The sequence below is a fragment of the Thunnus thynnus genome, chromosome 5 (assembly GCF_963924715.1).
Source record: "Thunnus thynnus chromosome 5, fThuThy2.1, whole genome shotgun sequence".
Taxonomy (NCBI): Eukaryota; Metazoa; Chordata; class Actinopteri; order Scombriformes; family Scombridae; genus Thunnus; species Thunnus thynnus.
Window position 1 is genome coordinate 29,533,202 of NC_089521.1, and position 20,543 is coordinate 29,553,744.

The following is a 20,543-nucleotide window of genomic DNA, read 5'->3' on the forward strand; positions in this document are numbered from 1 at the left end:
TGGAGTCTTCTCGAAGAATGATGGCCCAAATTAAATTAAATGCACTGAGGAGGGTACCTGATAATCCCTGTGATGGACATTCATGCCCTCTAACATTCAGATGAGGTGGCTGGTGAATGGTGCTGCCTGTCCTACAGACTTATCATGCATGATTTAATGATGTTACATAATGCACAACATTTGTGTCAAGTAAAGCGCCCAGGATTTTGTTATGACTCTGAATGACCTAGATGATAGGGACACATGTGGTGTTTTGAATTTGTTTAAGTGCGCCACCTGGGAATTTACAGCTTGTCACTCTAGTCCACCCTTCCTCTTATGTTTTTACTCTCTAGAAGAGTCAGTCGTTAAAGTGCCCAATGAATCATGCCTCTCCCAGTGTTAACAAGCACTTACCTTTGTTAACAGACCCTAATAGTAATTCCTGTCATCAATTAGGTTTCAGTTAGATGTTTTTGTCATTTTTTTTCTTCTTTTCAACAGCCAAACAAATAACTAAGACAAGATATAATAACAAAAGCCCCCCAGAAAAACAAAAAAGGGGAAAACGACTATTTGGCATGACAATTTTAGTGCGTGTTAACTACGTTTGCTGGTTCGACAGCTCCAATCCAAAAGGATTACCCTTACAAATATTACAGTTAACATAAACAGAAATGTAGCTGGTCAGTCCAAATGATAAAATTCTGGGAAAATGTGTTATCATGTTTCTAAGTTAACCAAAAAACATATCAGTAAAAAAGAGCCCAAACTATGATGACTGGGTGGAACATAGTTCTTTTATTGGAAGTCATGATAGTGATTTCTGGGAAACTTGAGTTTGAGCTCAAAAACAGAGAGGTGATAGAAGTGCAAGGGACTCTAAAAATTGAAAAGCTGGAGAAAGGTAATAATCCCTGTAGAAAAAGATGTTGTCAGATGTAAAGGTCATAGGATCCAACAGTAAACATGTTCTCCTCTCTTCTCCTCCCTGAAACTAAGTTGAGTGTGTTTCTCAGCATTTATTAAGCATCAAAACAACAATCTTTAGAATTTGCACTAGGGGGCCTCTAATCTTTTATTTCTACACATAGTAAGGTCATATTACACAGCAAGCAGCAAAGCAAATATTGTTCCGAAACAAATGTTTTACCCTTTGATGTGTTCCAAAATGTGCGCTGTCTGAATGTTTTCTTCAAAGAAACAGACATAAATAATAACAAAACACTAAGGAAAACAAGTAAATAAGCAGCCAATGGTTACTATTGTCGCAGCAGTTATCAGCCATGTTTCTTGTTCAATATGTCCTCATACCAAAGTGACAGAATAGGTCTATTTGACTCCCAAAACAACACATATGAGTGTTTTCAGCGCCCTCTATAGGACTGATGAGACCAGACCACATACAAAACCGTTACAAATCACTGTTTAAAAGTAATTATGTTTTATGGTGTGAGAACACTGTGGTTAAGGTCTGGTCAGGTTTAGGCAAAAAAAGGTTAGATCATAGATCATAGTTTGGGTTTAAATAATCACATGGTTTATACTTTCTTAAAGTTACACAACTTTGTGTCATGGTAACAATAAACTCTGCAACGTTGAGTTTTTAAAAAAAATGTCACAATTGGAAATATGACCATGGATATATTATAACAGCTGGATACTGGACTGAAAATGGTGCCTTTTCAGTCCAATAAGAAGTTCTCAGCTTGTGCATGCACCAAAAAAAGTTTCTGGTTTCCAGGTTTTGCTTCTGCGTTGTGTGGCCCAGTGAATATGTGCAGTGTTGTCTGCCCCGCTGGCTCTGCCTGTGAGTTCCCGCTTGGCCCACAGACTTTACACTGTGGTGACGCCACTGATTTTTAAATTGCTTTTCCTGGCTCAAGGAAAATTTTACAAATATAAAACCTCCATGGATCAAAAAATTCACAATAGAAAGAGTCATAATGGACCTTGTTTGCAGTTTGAGGTGTCCTGTCAACAGTTTTAAAGACATCTCTTTAACAATGGAGGTCTATGGGGAAAATACTTTCTGGGCCGCAGGGGGATTATTCACTCCAATACCGCAAGTGGCTACTGGGAAAAATTGGCTGCAAGGCTGAACGGCAGCGCCCTATCTAGCTCTTATAATACATCCATGAAAATGACGCTTACAGTTGGAAACATGAGGTGAACAGTGGTCTCCTATAGCAAAGTCCACTTTTTGCCATCTAACTACTCAGCCATCGACCCAACCCACGTCCTCCAAATAAGGCAAAATTATCTTATCAAGTCACCTTATACTGACGTCATCTGAACTGCATCACTTCAACAGGTCATAATTACTATGGCTGTAGTAGGCCAGGTTTTTGACAGCCTGAATTTTAGACATATACTGTTGTTTTTCTTGTGAGGATGGGCTGTTCTTGATTGGAAGGAATAAACTGTTAAGAAGTTCCATACACCTCAAACACAGTAGCCTACATTTTTCTGCTGCTTTTCCTCTGTCTGTGGTTCAAGCTAAGGGCTTTAACGAAACTGATAATATTACACTCTAAAAATATCTAAATTGCCGATTCATGACCAACACTTCAGAGTTTATCCATTTTCCAGGGCTTCCTTGTAACTAATTTTAATGCATGATTCAAATGTCATGGCTGCTTTGCTATGAAATCAAACTCATGACCTTCTGGTCTTCTGATTTTCTTATGTAAGCCCAGAAGCACAAGTGGGCGAGACTTTTTATCTCTTTTTTCCGGCCCATTAACCTGTGTATCAGAAATATCCTCTTAATTAATCTGTGCAGAACATCCTCCCTCACCCTAGACGTCCAACCATAACCCAAGTAAAGTACTCTGAATCAAGTTTTGTCCTTCAACATGAAGTTTGGAAGTATGATTTATTTTGAAATGTTGGGAACCGCTGGATCAGAGGATGTCAGTTTTAATGTCAGAATCCTTGTAGATCTCTTTATGTAAGTAACAGCTGCATGAAAAGGGTTCCTGATGTGCTTAATCATAGATATATTTACAAAATGTATAAGGAGCTCTTGACTCAAACAAAATACTTGGAAACTCATAGCAACTTTACCCTGAACTCCAGAATCAATTACTTTGTAAAAGTGTTTTGTTTTTTTCAAATAGTTGCTATTTAATTTTGGCTTCATATACTGTCCATGTAATATAATCACTGTATTACTTCATCAACTTATTCCACATTATTGCATGGAAATGCATTCAACATGTTTGTTTGACCTCAAGGAGACCAGCAATATGTTTTTGTGATTAACTCTGAATGTAAAATGCAACTTTGTTTACATTGGTACTTTTAAGTTATATTCTTATTTTCACCCAAAAGCGTATTGTTTAAAGCTCCACATATCTATATTACCACTGAATTAAATGACTTCATGTTGTGTTAAAAAGGGGTCACTTGTAGTGACAAACCTCCAACTCTGTAGCTCTACTGAGTTTTTTATCTTTTAGCTCATTGCTTTGCTTTTAGGTCACATTTACTGTATGGTTCAGTCTCACCACTCTCATTAACCTCATTTCCAGCAGCAGCAGACGGCTGTTTTCAGAAATCAAGCTCTGATAAACCAGAGAAAGTCAGCAACTAGCTAGCTGACAGAGCAATATCTTGCAGCTTAGGTTTACATAAGAACTGTGTGGGATATTCAGCCCTTTTAACACATAATGCCTACAGTTTAAGGGTTCAGAAGTTATTGGACAGATGTGCATGAAATCAAACAAAACTTTCATATTTAATGTTTTGTGTGAAAATCCTTTGTAGTCAATGGCTGCCTGAAGTCTTCAACACATAGACATCAGCAGACGCTATACATCTTCCCTGGTTATGCTCTCCCAAGCTTTCACTGCAGACACCTTCAGCTCTTGCTTGTTGTGGGGTCTCTCTGCCTTTAGTCTTGTCTTCAGCAAGTGGAATGATACCCAATCGGATCGAGATCAAGTGACTGACAAGTCACGGATATTTCACCTCTTCAATCTGATTTATTTTTAGGATTGTTGATCTTCTAAATGATGAAATGTCGTCTAAAATGCATTCATCCTGTTGTGTCGGTCAGCAGTGAAATCTTCAATAAATACCAACATTGCCAGTTCCATTGGCAGCCATAACAGAAGCACCACCATGTTTGGCAGATGAGTGGTATGCTTTGGGTCATGATCTGTTCCTTTTTTTCTCCACACTTCCATCATTTTGATAGAGGTTGACTTTTGTTTCATAAGTCCATAGAACTTTGTTCCAGAACTGTACTGGTTGTTTTTGTATATTTTTGCAAACTGCAACCTGGCCTTTCTGTTTTGAGGCTTACCAGAGCTTTCTTGTGTGTGATGTTACAGTCTCTTACAGTCTAAATGTTTTGTTCTTTTGCCTTTGAGACAATCAGATTGTTATGATTGCCATGGTGAACATCTTGCAAGATCTCTGCCATCCACATCCGATTAACACACAAAGAGCTGGAAAGCTAACGAGTACAGCTAAATCCAATGTTCAGAACTGTGTTGCGATCATATGTAATTCATGCCAAAATCTCGTTGGTGAAGAAGAAAAAACAACCACACCAAAAACAAATACAGTCTTGGCAGTGCAGCCATGGCAGTGTCTAGACACAGCCAGGCCATCTTTTTTTGATTGAATGAATGCTAATGTTGTCTTGCATCTGCTGAATGTGTATAATGTGCAATTTTTTGCTAACCATAACAACTTAACAAGGAAATAATTTGTCAGGGCTGTGTCTTTCAGCTTGTTTCGGCCTCATTCTGCCCCCCAAGAGGCAAATAATCACATAATGCAGCTTTAAAGAAGGTTTTGTGCAGGACCAAAAAAAACAAATATTTACCTGGAAGCCAAGCAGAATGCAGAGGTACCATGGCGGCCTGTCATTGAGGGAGTAAACCAAATCTACACCTTTGTCCACAGTCTCCTCCAGGGCCTCTGTGTGTGGTTCCCCAATGTCAACTGTCAGCTGTGGCTGTTCATCACCGTCTTTTCCCTTGGAAAGAAACACAGCAAAGGTAAACAAATCATCAATCCATCAATGGCATTTATCTAAGAAAAATCAAATAAAAAACAATATTTTCTTATGTTTTTTTGTTTAATTCCACCCAGAATATTTGGACACAAGCTCCCAGCCCTAAATTAACACAACCTGAAACACAAACATACCTTACATCAGTCATTTGCTGTTCTATGAGCATACCAGAGGCGCTTGCAGAGCCAAAGGTTCCCTAATGGTTTTGTTTTTGCTTTGTCTTTGTAACAGACAGCGTTTCAGGGAACGCCTTCTATCTTCACTGTAATCTAGAGTTGTTGGTTTAGTTTAGATCAGATGAGACATAAATAATGAGTGTACGCAATGGAATTTAAGTGATTAATGGTGTTCGGAACATCTATGTGGGTGATAGTGGAGGGCAGGTGGGGTGAACAGCATACCTTCTCCCAAATCCCATCAAGATGCTGTTGATGTAGGTGCTTAAAGCTGAACTGCTCTAGTGGTCCTCCCTCACAACATTTTTTGACCTTTTACAGCCTATTTCATGTTTTTTTTAAAGAGAAAATCTAATTTATTTTTGACATGACAATGACTTTCATTGTGCCATATGACATGACATACAGTACATGACTCCATTCTGTCATTTTCAGAGATTGCAACATCCTTATTGTGTTAAATTAAGATGCAAGACTTTGACAGGGAGGCACTGAGTTTGTTGGGTTGGGGTAAAACTTGATAAGTGTGGTTATAAATGCAGCTACAGCTGTATAAAACAAGAAAAACAGCTCTTTGTTGTTGAACTGAAATATGAGAGCCATAGTTTCTGGTGTCTGGTAAAAGTGGTTACAGAGAGATGAAATTAGGTATTTCTGCTTTGCATTTATTACATTACATGTTAATGAATGCAACGCACATGTGTACGTGCAGGTATGTGTTTGTGTCATATTGTTCTCCAAAGGGGAAAGGCAGTAATTGAGGAGGCTGAAGTTCAGGGTATATCAATCACTGAATGCTTTTTTTTTTCTTTTGCATTAATTTGAATTAATTCCATGCAATGCTTGGGGATATCTGGTTTGCAGACAGTGTTTCATGTCACATGTAACAAAACACAAACACACTCTAGAGACGCACCTGCCAACACCATTATTTATATGCAATCACAGCATCTTACATAGTATTTATAAAAATGTAACATTACCAGTGAAAATTGGCACTGGCACAGTCTATATGTTGCTTTCAATAAAATTAATCTGGGGGAACTGGGCTTACTAGCATGCATTGCTTACCCAGTTTCATTTTGGTTACTACTACAAAATGGTGCAAAAGTCAGGAATCTTTCAATCATACTTTTAGTGCTTAAAAAGTGCCCCGTTCACTTTTATGGCAAACAAAGTTTTTGTTTGTCATCAAACATCATTTCCTTTCTCATAAAACATTTGAAAACTTGATTTGTTTTTTTGAATTTTTTTTTTGAAAAACCTTACATCCATGTTCACTTGCTAGCTGTCTTTTTCTTCCCTGCCTTTGCTGGTACATTGTTGGGTTTCTCGGTGCATTACAGCCATCTGTCGATGAGTGGAGTAACGTGAAACCACTGGCAGGTATGTGTATTGCATCACCCGCGTGCACATGCATTCTAGTGTGCAAAACAGTGACCTGTTCATAAAAATATTGCTCAACAGTGGTCAAAAACTCCCCAGAGTACCCTGACATAATTGGCTAATATACAGTAATAGTTCCTACACCTGGGAAAACTGGGTAAAAGAATGTAAAGGTGGCTTTATTTTTGTTGCACAAGCTATCAGCTTGCTAACTGGTTCATTCAACAAAACAGCCTCCATTTTGTGTGTGCACATGTGTCCGTGGTATGCATCAGTTTTGAAGTATTTAAAGGTGCATTCGGTGGAATTTAGTGGCATCTAGTGGAGCAGACTTGGCAGACATGGAATATAATATTCTTAAGTATGTTTTAATTAGTGTATAATCTGAAACCTGAATATCAGAATCACTGTGTTTTCATTACCTTGTCTTTTATATCTACATAGGGAGCAGGTCCTCCTCCACGGAGCCCGTCATGTTGTACTGCCATGTTTCTACAGTAGCCCAGAATGGACGAACTAAACACTCTAGAGAGGGCCTTTCACGTGTTCCACTAAATCCTACACGCTGCACCTTTAATGGATCTGACTGTTTACACCATCTCTTATTTACTTCTCTTGAAGTGAATGACGGATGAATCCAAAAATGCATTTCCTGTTTTGTTGCAGTGCCACATTTCTGAGTTCACCTTTGTTCAGCTTTGACCATGCATATGTCAGTCAGTAACACATGAATTGTGTTTGGTATGGAAAAGTCATTCTAGCATGTGCTATTTCCCTGTTTAATAATAAACTATCAGACTGCTCACTGCAGCATTGCTCTCACAGACTGTTTACAGTTTGTGATCGCTCGACTCAGTATTTAAGTGTGAGGTGATTATTTTGGATGGATGTATTTTAATAGATTTGAAATTAAAGGGATTAATAAACTCCCTCATCAAATTACAATTTCTTAAACCTTATGCAACAGCTCACAGAAGTATGAAAAGTAAACCTTCAACAATGTGTTCCCTTCAACTTGTGTGTAGTCATTCAGTCCTAATCAAATTTAACAAGCAGGGAAAATTTACTGAGGTCTGGACCTCTGTGCCCTTATGTTTGACTACTGTTCAAATGACTGGAACATGATGCCGACAGCCCCAGAGGTTCTGTTCCCATTTGGGTGACATAAACAAGTACGGTAGTAACATAAGGCATTTTACATCAAAGTGTGGACGGAATAATATAAGTTATGTTTCCTCAGCATTCATGTTGTCAGAGGCAAAGTCATTAACCTTTGCTAGAGCCCCCTAAATTTATACTTACAAATGCCAAAAAAATGAGGAAACTGGTGAACTTATTTGTATTTCTTCTACTTCCTTGAAAGGGTTTTATTCCTGGAATGTCGCATTTGTCTTTGCTGTGTAAATCATTTTGGTGAGCTCAAGTACAAGGCACATCATAGGAGACAAATGGACATCAAGTGCGGTCCTCTGGTATGATGTTGGAATGTATCTGTTGGTATGTAACACTGGCTTTTTTTCCATCTTCCAAAGATGGATAGGGCCTCAGGCGGTTTAGTATGGAAACTAATAAATCTTGACTAATGACAAATTTATTTTTCATGATACACAAATAAAAGCAAGATTTAAAAACTTATATGATGATTTACAAATAAATTGTGGTTGATAACCATATCCATGTATCATGAAGTGGTCAGGACAGGGATATAGCCACTGCTTGATGTGTGATGTGAAAAAAACATGCAGTCAGTGAAGATGCCAAAATAAAACACACACAACACATATAGACTTTTATACATTGTCTTTTGGGAGAAAATAGTCTTCTGAACAACAAAACTTTGCTGAAAAGAATGATGTCCAAGTTTTCCAATAGCTTCTAAACACCACATGCATTTGTGGATCAAATGGCGTTAAACAGTCTTAAAACTCCACACAAAAATGTAACCAAGTCCACACATCTAAAAATCTCCAAAAAAACAATTTGTAAAATATTTTATATGTGTGTAATGAAAGACAAGTGTGTCACTAGTATTGAAAATGATTTCTCTCCATAGATTAAAGACTATATTTGGTTGTAGATGTGAATGTCTGCGAGTGTCATCCCTGTGATGAACAGGCAGCCTGTTCTGTCCAGATTTTTTATGGGATTTTCTTTGGCATTCTTTGGAAAAAAAGTGATAGCTCATGATGAAGGATGTGAGCGTGACTTGTATTAAAGACTATTAAGACTGAGTGATCCTTAAGGGCCACCTGATATGTGAGACTAGGGGCTGTCTTCAAATGCAAAGGGGTCAACTACTTCTTAAAACAAGCCACATGGGACAGATACGTTTCCTTTGGGTTTTTACAAACACCTCTGAGGATGTGCCTGTTTGAAGTGTGTCCGGTGTGGTGGTTACATGTGTATTAACACTGTAAAATCAATGTGTAATACATTCAACAGTGATATGGTAAAAAAAGAACAAAAATTATTACAAAATATTCTATAGCACAAACTTTCTTAAAGGAATATACAGGATTATATTTTCTTTATTATATATATGGATTATGGATTATTATACTGCATATTATGGGATGTCCCATGTGACCCATGAGCTGTCCTCAAATGCAAAGAGGTCAGTTCCCTCTTAACACAGTCCACATAGGGTAGATCAGTTTCCAAAAAGGTATGAACAAACTCTCTTGAGGATGTCTCTGTTTGAAGTGTAAGTAAGAGAGTAGATGACACCAGTGTTTGAATTGTGACAGAGGTATTCACGTTGGAGGGTGGAAGAGATTAGGGGTTTGTAGTGACATGTGAGATGAGATTGCAAGGAAAAGGTGTGGCAAATGTGGCAGGAATCTTGTAAAAAGAGAGAAAAGAATAGGTTAACAGAGAAAGTGTTCCAGAAACTCTGAACAATGCAGCAGTTCAATTTATTTTCTCCCAAATCATGATGAGGAGAAAAAAAAATGAGGCACTTTACAAACTGAAAGAATTAAAATCTGATGAAAAATGTATCTTTACATGTAGCGATTAAAGATGTCCATAAAATAGTGCATACTAAACAAGAATCCCTCTGTGTCATGTAGCCTGCAGTTAACCATGGAGTGTCAAGACATTTAGGTTAAACAAATACTGCATGTATATATTTTGGAACTGGAAGAAAAGGACAAAGAAGCATCATACCAGGGCTTTGATTTTTACAGAAAAAGAAACCTGTAATTTAATACAGTAAAATAGCATGAGATCCCTCAAGTCTGAACTTCTCTCTTTTTTGCGGGTCAGGGACCCCTGACAACACCCTAAGCACACCCTCACTTTGAACCCTGCACTGTAAAAAATGACTGTGATATCCAATGTAATTTAATGTATTTCTGCACAGTTAATTGCTGTGAATATTTTTACAGTATAGTACTGTGTATTTGGCCTAAAAACACAGTAATCATAATGATACTGTAGAAATCACAGTAGTGAACACACTACTGTAGAAAATCACAGTAACCATTATGTTACTGTAGAAAATCACAGTAACTATTATAATACTGTAGAAAATCACAGTAACTGTTTTAGTGCTGTAGAAAATCACAGTAACTATTTTAGTACTATAGAAAATCACAGTAACCATTATGTTACTGTAGAAAATCACAGTAACTATTTTAGTTCTGTAGAAAATCACAGTAACTATTTTAGTACTATAGAAAATCACAGTAACCATATGTTACTGAAGAAAATCACAGTAACTATTTTAGTTCTGTAGAAAATCACAGTAACTATTATAATACTGTAGAAAATCACAGTAATATTGATACTACTGCAGACACCATTATGTTACTCCATTTGAGGTAGCAGCTTTCCCTTTCGTAAAGAAAATCACTAATTTGAAGATTATTTTGTTACCTGAGTACCTGGTGACTTGACATCTCCCACAGTTGAATATCCATGTTTAGATTACCTAAGAGTGTTTTGTTTCAAGGAAATAACAGTGTCTATTGTCAGTGTCTATATTATATATATATCAAATTCAGTGATTTGATTTTGTGTTTTATGTTTTTTAACTCGTAGTGGGCTTATTAAATAAACATCTGTATTATTTTTTCGTGAGGATTTGTTTAACTGTGGTTACAGATTTAAACAAGCTGTTTACATATTGTTTTTTTAACGTTGTCATTGTAATATTTGCTAATGTTTGTAATATATACATTTGAAAACTTTGTTACAGAATGATATTTAGAGGACAGAAAGTTGCATATGGTCCCTGCTTCTTTTATGGCAAACACTGAAAAGAAAACATTTATTTACTTCATTCTTATTTACTATATTCTTATTTACAGTGTTAAGTAAGCCCATGCAGTCCGAATATTTCATGCTGTTGCTACTTCACATTAAAAGCTTCTCACTGGTGTACCACTGTGTGGCTTTTATTATGAAGTATGTACAGGAAGTATAAAACAGACTGCAGTATTGGTCAGTAAACATTGGTCTATGCAAAATGTTTTGTGCTGTTTGGTCAGCCGATCAGTTTTATATATTGCAAAAGAGAATGGGTAAAAGAGGAAACAGCTGAATTGAGCTGGTAGATGTAGAACTGCAGGCAACAGGCTCTTTTACTACAGTTTATGTCATTAAGGGTAAACAACTTATTTTGTTCTGCTGTCCTGTCTGAGGGAAACCCATTTGCAGTGCGCATCACAGATATAATTGCAGGAGTTCACTATTCAGTGTGGGTATTTCCGCCATATGGAAGAAGGCCATTAGATTTCTGTAAACATGGTGCACAATCCCTGTGCACAATGAAAATAAGTAATAAGTAAAATGTAGTAGTTACTGTTCAACAGTTAATAAATAATTGTCATTTAAAGAGTTGGTTCTGTACTCATTTATTGAAATTTAAATGTGGTTTGAAAGTTTACAGCATTATATGAATAACTGATCTAATTTACTGCAAAATGTCTGGTGCTGTAATCCATTACACAGTAACATAAAATTACTGTTTTTATTTTACAGTTACGTACAGCTACTGTAAAAGTAGATACAGTACCAATAAATTACTGTTTCATTTTACAATTGCTACTGTAAATAAAAACATTTATTTTACAGTAAGTTTACTGTGTTTATATTTACAGTAATTAACTGGCAGCAATTGACAAGTAACTTACTGTAAAATGAATTACAGTAAATAACTGGCAGCAGTTGACAAGTAACTTACTGTAAAATGAGTTACAGTAAGTTACTTGTCAATTGCTGCCAATTAATTACTGTAAAAATCACAGTACGTTTTTTACAGTGTGGTTTTATAACTGCTTAAAGAACCTTGCTGGTTATGTTTCCCTTCACTGTGTGTAGTGTATATTTCAGTGTTTCTCAGCCTTTTTTGGCTGACCTTAGGGTTAGGTTGCCTTTCGAGGCAGCTGGACTCGCGAGATCACAAGATCTCACAAGATCTCACAAGAAAAATCATCTGGAGCATCAGGTTAAAGGTTAGGGCCCAAAGTTAATATTCCTTGAGCAAATACTATAATAGAGTATTTCTTCAATAATAACTAATGTTAGTTTCACAATTTGCATAACCCTGTAGTTAAAGAGCAATAAAGACAGAATAAGCCTTTCAAACTACCTTCAGAACTGGCATTGCTGGTTGATGGTCAGATATCCACATTTCTCTAATAAGACTATTTAGGTCATACATTATATTTCGTTTTGTTTTTATTCACTAAATTTTTCAACCTATGTCTTTTAATGAGAATATTTTATTGATGATAAATGATTTGTGAAATCTTCTGTGACCCTGTCTCCATTTTGTGTGACCCCCCACGGGGTTGTAACCTAATAGTTGAGAAACTCTGCTTTACTGGACAGTACCAAGGGAACAGTCAGAGGGGAGACAAATGATGATATATAAACAAAGATTAAATTTCAAGTTATGACTGTAATTATGTTTACATGTGTGAATTCTTTCTGTACTGCTTTTGAAATGTTAAACAACAAATTCTAAATCATTTATCTGTCTCTTTCTCTGCGTAGTGTATTATGTCTATTGCACCATCTTTCTCTCTGGGTGCCTCACATACACACTAGAGCCAGCACACAAGATAACATCCAGACTCCAGTGAATTTTTGGATATTTCACACCAGAGTCTCACAACCGGGGACAGAGCCACATGCTGCAGTCATCGATCTGAAACCTGCTGTGACTCAAAGGGTGAGTCTGGCATTCAGTCAGGACTTCAAACAAAAGAAAATACCTTGTTTTGCGCATCCCACTATTGCATCTGTCTCACACAAGAGTCACATGACAAGACAGACCGTGCAAATGTGGTCCCATCTGCATCACATTTCTTCTCTGTCTTTGATTTACTCTCACGTTGCAAAGTTCTCAGCAGGTAGTGTTTGCTTCAGTGATTACACAGCTGCTTGCTTCCATCTAGTGGTTATCTACCTGCACTCCAGTACTCCTGTAACCACAGGACAAGAGGCCATGGAATTGGAATTGGTAATATCATGGGTCGGTTCACCCACATACAAAATCTAGACATGTTGTTTTGGTTTTATTCTCCAAAGTGTCAAGATGTTGCCTCTAAGACTTCTTACATTATTTGGTGGTTTCACTTTTTTCAGTAGAACAACATTCTAAAAAAAAAATAGTCCCTATGAAGAGTAGAGCATGTTCACTGAAAGTATTTAAAAATTTCTGTCAAAACACATCCCAACGCTTGAAGTTTCTTCCTGTTAAAGGGAGATTTACCTTACCGCTGTCGCCAAGTGCTTGCTCATGGGAGAATTGTTGTGTCTCTGTAAATTAAAGAGTACGATCTAGACCTGCTCTATGTGAAAAGTGCCCTGGGATTACTTTTGTTGTGATTTGGCACTATATAAATACAACTGAAATGAATTGAATTGAATTGAATCTCATGGTCTACAAGCACTTTCAACTAGTTTTCTCAGCTTGTCCCTAAATGATATATAAATAAAGTTATGTGACTATAACACATACATTTATTAATAAATACACAAATTAAAGTACAATGGATCTTATTTAATAAGGTCATTGTTTATCAGTTATCTTTCTAAACTGCAAAGGAACTACAGTAGTCACTACAGCTGTCAGATAATAATAATAATAATAATAATTTAAACTTTATTTGTGTAGCACCTTTTCAAAACAAGGTTTACAAGTTGCTTTACAGGGTGAAAACAATGAACAGCAGGAATCATGAAAGTGTTAATTGCAAAAACAATAAGAACAATAGCACCATCAATAAAACAGTAAATAAAATAAAGCAATAAAACATAAACACAGTAAGTCTGGATTTAGGAACCACCAGGAGAGCAGCATTTAAGGACCTTCTGGGCCTTAAAAATGATAAGTAAAATTTTAAAACTAACAAGTAGCCAGTACAAAGATGAAAGGATAGGTGTAATGTGCTCTCGTTTCCTGGTACCTGTTAAAATCCAGGCAGCTGCAGTTTTGGATTAATAGTAGAGAGGAGAAACAGTTTTTGCTGCAGACAGAGAAAAGAGAGTTGCAATAATCAAGCTGCAATGAAATAAAAGCATAAATGATTGTTTCAAGGTTTTTGGTAGACGGAAATGGCTTAATTATAGAGATTTTCCTAAGTTGAAAAAAGCATGACTCTATGACAGATTTGATGTGGCTGCTCAAAGTGAGGTTGCTCTCAATTAAAACACCAAGGTTTCTACACTGCAGAGTAATTAGATGAGAGTATGAATCTGGTATGTTTGTAATTTGAGTGTTGGAGAAGTCAGTGCCCACAAGAAGTATCTCAGTCTTTTGTTGAGTTGAGTTGAAGGAAATTTTCAGCCATCCATTTATGAACGTTTTCAAGACAATTGATAAGCAAAAAAAATTCATTGAAGTTATTGAGGTCACAGCTTAGGTAAACCTGGGTATTGTCTGCGAAAAAATGTAAACTTATGTTGTGTGATCTTATGAGATGTCCCAAAAGCAGCATGTAAATGGTGAATAGTGCAGCCTAGAGGTGGAAGACTTAGACTCAGCAATACCAACACAGAAAGTCCTGTCTGTATGACTTCACTAAACGCTATACTGAGATCTAGGAGTACTAAAATGGGACGTCCAGCATCAGCAGCTAAAAGCAAGTCATTCATGACCTTAAGATTGGCAGTTTCTGTAGTGTGGTGAGCTCTAAAAGCCGACTGGAATTACTCAATCATAGAGTTATCATTCATAAAGGCATAGATGAAGTTTAGAGATAGGTTTAAAATTGTTTAAATCATTTAAATTGAGTCCAGGTCTCTTTAACAGGAGTTGAACATGAGCATTTTTGAAATAGTGGGGGACAGTACCAGAGGAAAGGGAGCTATTTAAAATGTTCAGTATTAAAGAGCTTCATCAGAGCCTTTAAGTCCTCATGGTGGCCAGGGACTTTTGATGCCTTCCCCTGACACTCTGCTTTACTACATTTACTGCATCACATGAGGGTGAGAAATCATGTATGTATGTATGTATGTATGTAATCATGACTCTGTAGCAGCTACTGTACAAGGTGCAGAGCTACTACATGCTAACAGACAGGCACAGACTATTATACACAGGACTGCATCGGATGTGGAGCATCCCGTCACGAACTTAGCTGATACACTCCCCTGGATATGTCCTAACACTGCTGGATTAGCTGCAGAGGCTCCCAAACCAGACCAGACTTCCCTAATGACTCTTCTTACTGGCATCGCACCGGTCCTAGACTGAAAGCATCAACTCCAGCCAACATTTGGTCTGACGTCATCTGCTGCCCTGGATTAGCCACGGAGGCTGATGCTTCTTACTGGCACAGCACTGGCACTAGACTGAAAGCATGAACTCCAGCCGAGGACTTGGTCTGATGTTGTCCGCTGCAGAGGCAAATCCAGCAAGAAAACAGATAAGAGAGCACCAACGCCCACTCCACCACCTAAACTTTCGTTGCATAACAGATATGATCTTCTGACTAATACTAACTACTGTATGTTGAACCCAAGGAAGCTAATCACACCACTAGCATTAAGGATATCCAAAATCCAAGAAATAGCCACAAAACCACTGCAAGGCCAAGAGCCAAGAGAACATGGCTAACAACGTTGAACACAGGGAAGCTAATCACACAACTAGCATTAAAGCTAACCAAAACCTAAAGCATTGCTAGGCTGAGGGCCAGAAGAAATACTGCTAACTTCTCACCTGAGCCAGACACTATTCTGATTGGGGACTCTATAACCAAGCGTACAAGAAAGCCAAAGACCAAAAATTTATGTGGATGTGGATAGCACATCTGTCAGGAAGATAAAAGAGGTGTTGCCAACCATCCTCTCTACACATCCATGTTGTATGAACATTATTAGAAAGATGAGAACTCCCGCAACACTTGTAGTATGAGGAACAACTTTATTGACCGACGCGTTTTAGCTTGTGGCTTTCATCAGGGTCATGAACATTATTATCCATACTGGATCCTTTGACATTCTGCAGAGGAAAACTGGTTCTGAGATCCTGCAGAAAGACTTTCCCCTGCTACTGGAAAAACTGAGTGACTGGGAAAGGAATTGAGTCTTTTAGAATATTCCTTGGCCTGAATACATGGCTGACATCGGCGTGCCTCACCAATGGGATAAATGTTTATTGACAATTTCGATATCTTTTGGAACCATAAAGAATGCTTTAAACTTGATTGGGTTTATCCAAACATCATTGGATAAGGGACTACTTAGCACCAATCTACATCATGTCCTTGGCATGCTAAACCCAAACAAGAATGTGTGGATAAGTGCAAAGGACAGTTCACACAGACAGACAGCCTATATCTCCCCCCCCCTCCCTGTTCCCCCCTTACAGCGCACACAGGACAGCACATGGAGGCAAACAACTATCACAGTTATCAACTCAGGTGTCCACTGGAGATGAGACAGACCCTATGCTGCTTTATTAAACATACCAGTGATCTTAAACAGTCGGTGGCATGGTCAAACACATTGTAGCAATCACACACCATCTGGTAATAATCTTAAATTTGTAAATGTTCAGTCACAACTAGTCTCCTTTCCTGCCACCGAATCCCAGCAGCTGAAATTAGCGCTTTTTAATGCCAGATCATTGGCTAGCAAATCCTTCTTGGTTAATGATCTGATGACTGAAAAGAATTTGCATCGTGTACTCTTAGTTGAGACCTGGCTAAACAGCACTACTGGTGTAGCGACACTTATAGAGCCCTGTCCTTCAAACTACAATTCCTCAGTCAGATAAAACAAGAGAGGAGGAGGGATTGCAGGCCTTTTCTCTACACAGTTTGAACAGTTTGACCTAGGTTTGACCTAGGTGAATTTACTGGAACTCAAAGCAGAATTATCAGTACTTATCATTACATTATATCGACTGCCGAGATATTCATCAGTATTCCTACAGGAATTCTCAGAGATGATCTCACTTGGTGTTACTATATATGATCCTGAATAGAGACCTGAACATCCATATTAATAAGAAGAATGACCTCAAAGCTATGGAGCGTATAAATTTACTGGATAGATTTGAACTCACCCAACATGTAAATGAAACCACTCATCAGCATGGTAACACTCTAGATTTAGTAATAATAAAAGGGTTAAACACTGATAATGTTTCATTATTTGAACTACCTATTTCAGACCATCACTATGTGTTTTTTGATGCCAACCTAACCATAACAAAGACTAAAAGGGAATTTCTGGTTCAAAAGAGATTCCTTGATGGCGAGGATGAAGAAACGTTCTTTAATATTATGAGCCATATAGTTATGACTGCTCTTTAAATGACATGGTTGAAATTTTCAACAATACCTTGTCATCTGCTTTAAATACTGTTGTCCATTAAAGGTTAAAAAGGGGTTGACTGACAGAATCTCCCTATGGTTAAACAATAACAGTCTTAATGAGATCAAAAATCTGTCGGGCAGCTGAAAGAAAATGGAGGAAAACTAGGCTGACAGTTCACTGTAATAGATACAAAGAAGTAATGATTGCATATAACAAAGCAATACATCTGGCAAGAATGGATTACTTTTCCAAGATTATTACAGAGAACGCTTGGAACTCTAGATTATTATTCTCCACTACTGACCAGCTACTCGGCATGGTAATGCACTGACCAGCTATAGGCAGATATCCAACCTTCCATTCATTAGTAAAATACTTTCTCAGTGCAAATAAATTCCTTTCTTAAAGAAAACATTATATTGGAGGAATTTCAGTCAGGCTTTAGAACATACCACGGCACTGAAACTGCTCTTACTAAAATAATCAGTGACCTCAGACTAAACTCTGATGAAAATAAGGTCTCAATTCTTATCTTGTTAGACTTAAGTGCCGCATTTGATATGATTGACCATGATATTCTAATCAATCATCTTGAAAAATTGGTTGGTCTTTCTGACTATGTTACACTGGTTCAAAACATACATCAAAGGGAGAAAGTTTTACGTCAGTCTTGGAGATCATGAACATGACAACTGTTTTTGGGATTCACAAGGGAATGAAAACATAATTTTTCCACTTTAGAAACATAGCTAAAGCGCGACCATTCATAAATCAAAAAGATGCTGAAAAACTGATTCATGCCTTCATTTCAAATTGACTTGATTACTGTAATGGACTTTTTACTGGCCTTCCAAAAAACAACCAATGAGAGACTTCAGCTCATTCAAAACTCTGCAGCTCAGCTATTAACCAGAATCAAGAGGAGAGAGCACATTGGTCCAGTTTTGGCCAATGGCGATTTTCGCAAAGAAATAGCTCAGTGCATAGGTTGTATGCATAGTGAGAGTGCAATCGAGAGAGAGAGCCTGTGTGTGATGGTGAGGCTGGCGACCGGAGCAGAGAGTATGAAATTAGCAATACAGCTGTGCACATAGCAATGCAGTGTATGTACAGTTTTGGCTATTTGTCAGTGAATAAATTACTACAATTCCTCAAGACCCAAGCCAAGTCCCCGTGTCTTGTTTGCCATCTGCTGATTAATGTGAAGGGGATCAGACCCAACGTTAGCAACAACTTCGGCCCTGGAGCAGAACACAAAGTCTCCCCTGTATGTCCTGACTACTGTCTGGACGCTGAAGCAGGAAAGGTTATCAGTTGGCTTGGGGTCGCATAAAATGTGAATTTGAATGTACACGTTGAGTCGTGATGTGTGTGCTGGAAGCATTAGTAATTCATGGTAGTGATTAGCGTTAGCAATTAGCATGTGTAATTCACAGTTTAATATGTGTTAACAGATAGCATTAACGGCCATTTTGATACAATTAAACCCATGAAATGTTTAGTTTATGTAAACCCACCACAGTAGTTTTTTCAGTTTGGTTTAATAGCATTTTACTGTGTTATGTAACGTTATTCGTGTTCAAGGTGTGTAAGAGTGAGATCATTGCTAGGATACAGGTAGTTAACCAGTCAAGTTAAACCTATGGGCCTGTAGAGATGTGGGCTGGAAAGGTTTTTTGTATATCCCAGACATTGTTAGACTGTCTACAGTTGATCATTCAGTAAACACAGTTAAAAGTGTAACATGATGTTTTCAATTAGTTAAACTGAGTAAGTGACATCTATAGAACATAAGAGAGTGTTACTCATGCAGAGGAGAAAATACGTTTTTGGTTGTGTATGCTCCATATTGTTTCTATTGTGTAGGAAATGTCAAGGTGCAGTTTAAACAAGAAGATGTTTGTAGCATTGTGTATGGGATAATTAAAGTAAGTGGGGCCCATTGAGAACTTTAAAGCAGGACTGTAAGCTAAAGAGTTATTACATTGAAGTTCACAGTTATTAGAGTTGATGCAAGCTGAACTAACGCCACAATATGAATAACATTGCTGATAACTATTTTTTTAACATGTTTTTATTTTTGTCTTTTTTCATGTGAAGCACTTGGTGCGTGTAATTTCTTTGTTGTAAAGCACTTTGAGCTGCATTTCCTGTATGAAACGTGCAATACAAATAAAGTCTGTTATTATTAATATTAATTGTGCAAGGAGGAAAAGGATGGCAAGGAAAATTGCAGACTACAGAAACCACCTATGGTTTAACCTGAGATGCTAAACTCAAAACATTGGCAGAGGTAGAATTAAGAACTCGAGACCGTAACTGTGTACATACTGGAAACTGGAGCAAGTTACAGTATTTTCCTCTAAGATAAAGTGCTGCGTGAAGTGAAGAACAAGCACAGTAAATTATTAATACGATAGACAGTGGTTAATCATCACTGAAGCTGGACGGCATGATTATTTAGTGTGCAGCATCATGTGCTGAGATGTGTGCCTTCCACGTCACAGCTGTGATGATACGGATGGATGAGTTGGGCGTGGAAAGACCAATTGCTTTGCTGGCTGCATGGATGTTCTTCAAGTGGCTCCTTGAGTCAGTAACTGATAAACATACTGATCATTGAACTGGTGATGCATGAGAAAGTGAGGTTATTGTTCAGTCTAGTGCTGAGATATTTTAATGTCTTAACCATCTCAACATTCATTTTCTTACATACTGTGGTTTCAGGATGTAACAGTGAAGAATGTTATCGTTGCAACATGAACTATGAAGTGTTGGTATAATGATTGGCCAAAGCAATACAGGAGTCTCATCTGCATATTTGAAGGAACTGAATAGAACTTACATACATAATTACTTCCAAAATTTGTACATTTTAATCTGGAGGCCGAAAAGGTTGGTGTATTTCATAACGAAGGTTATGATATTGTTACCCTAGTTCTATAAGCAAAGGCAGAGCCGTCCGCTGGACTCCATGTGTAATACTCTCCTTCAGTCACACGCATGTGTTCACCCACTGATATTTTGGATAAATGTAGCCAGCCATGACAACAAGATGGTCGAGGTAAATGAAGACCCTCATGCCTCGGTTGTGCAGTGGCTGAAGCGCCATGTCCATGCATCTTCTTAGGGTGCAGGGGGCCAGGGAATAGCCAAACGGCAGTCTGTCGCGCTCATAGGCTATCCCC

General features: G+C 37.7%; 1 protein-coding gene across 1 annotated transcript in view; it reads right to left on the minus strand.

The window, feature by feature from the left end:
• si:dkey-106n21.1 (solute carrier family 23 member 2) overlaps window positions 1–20,543 on the minus strand; it is a 61,249-nt gene that overhangs the window by 36,225 nt on the left and 4,481 nt on the right. The window contains exon 2 of the mRNA XM_067590618.1: window positions 4,820–4,972. Within this exon, the coding sequence (XP_067446719.1) occupies window positions 4,820–4,972 (153 nt within the window). The remainder of the gene's footprint in view (window positions 1–4,819; window positions 4,973–20,543) is intronic.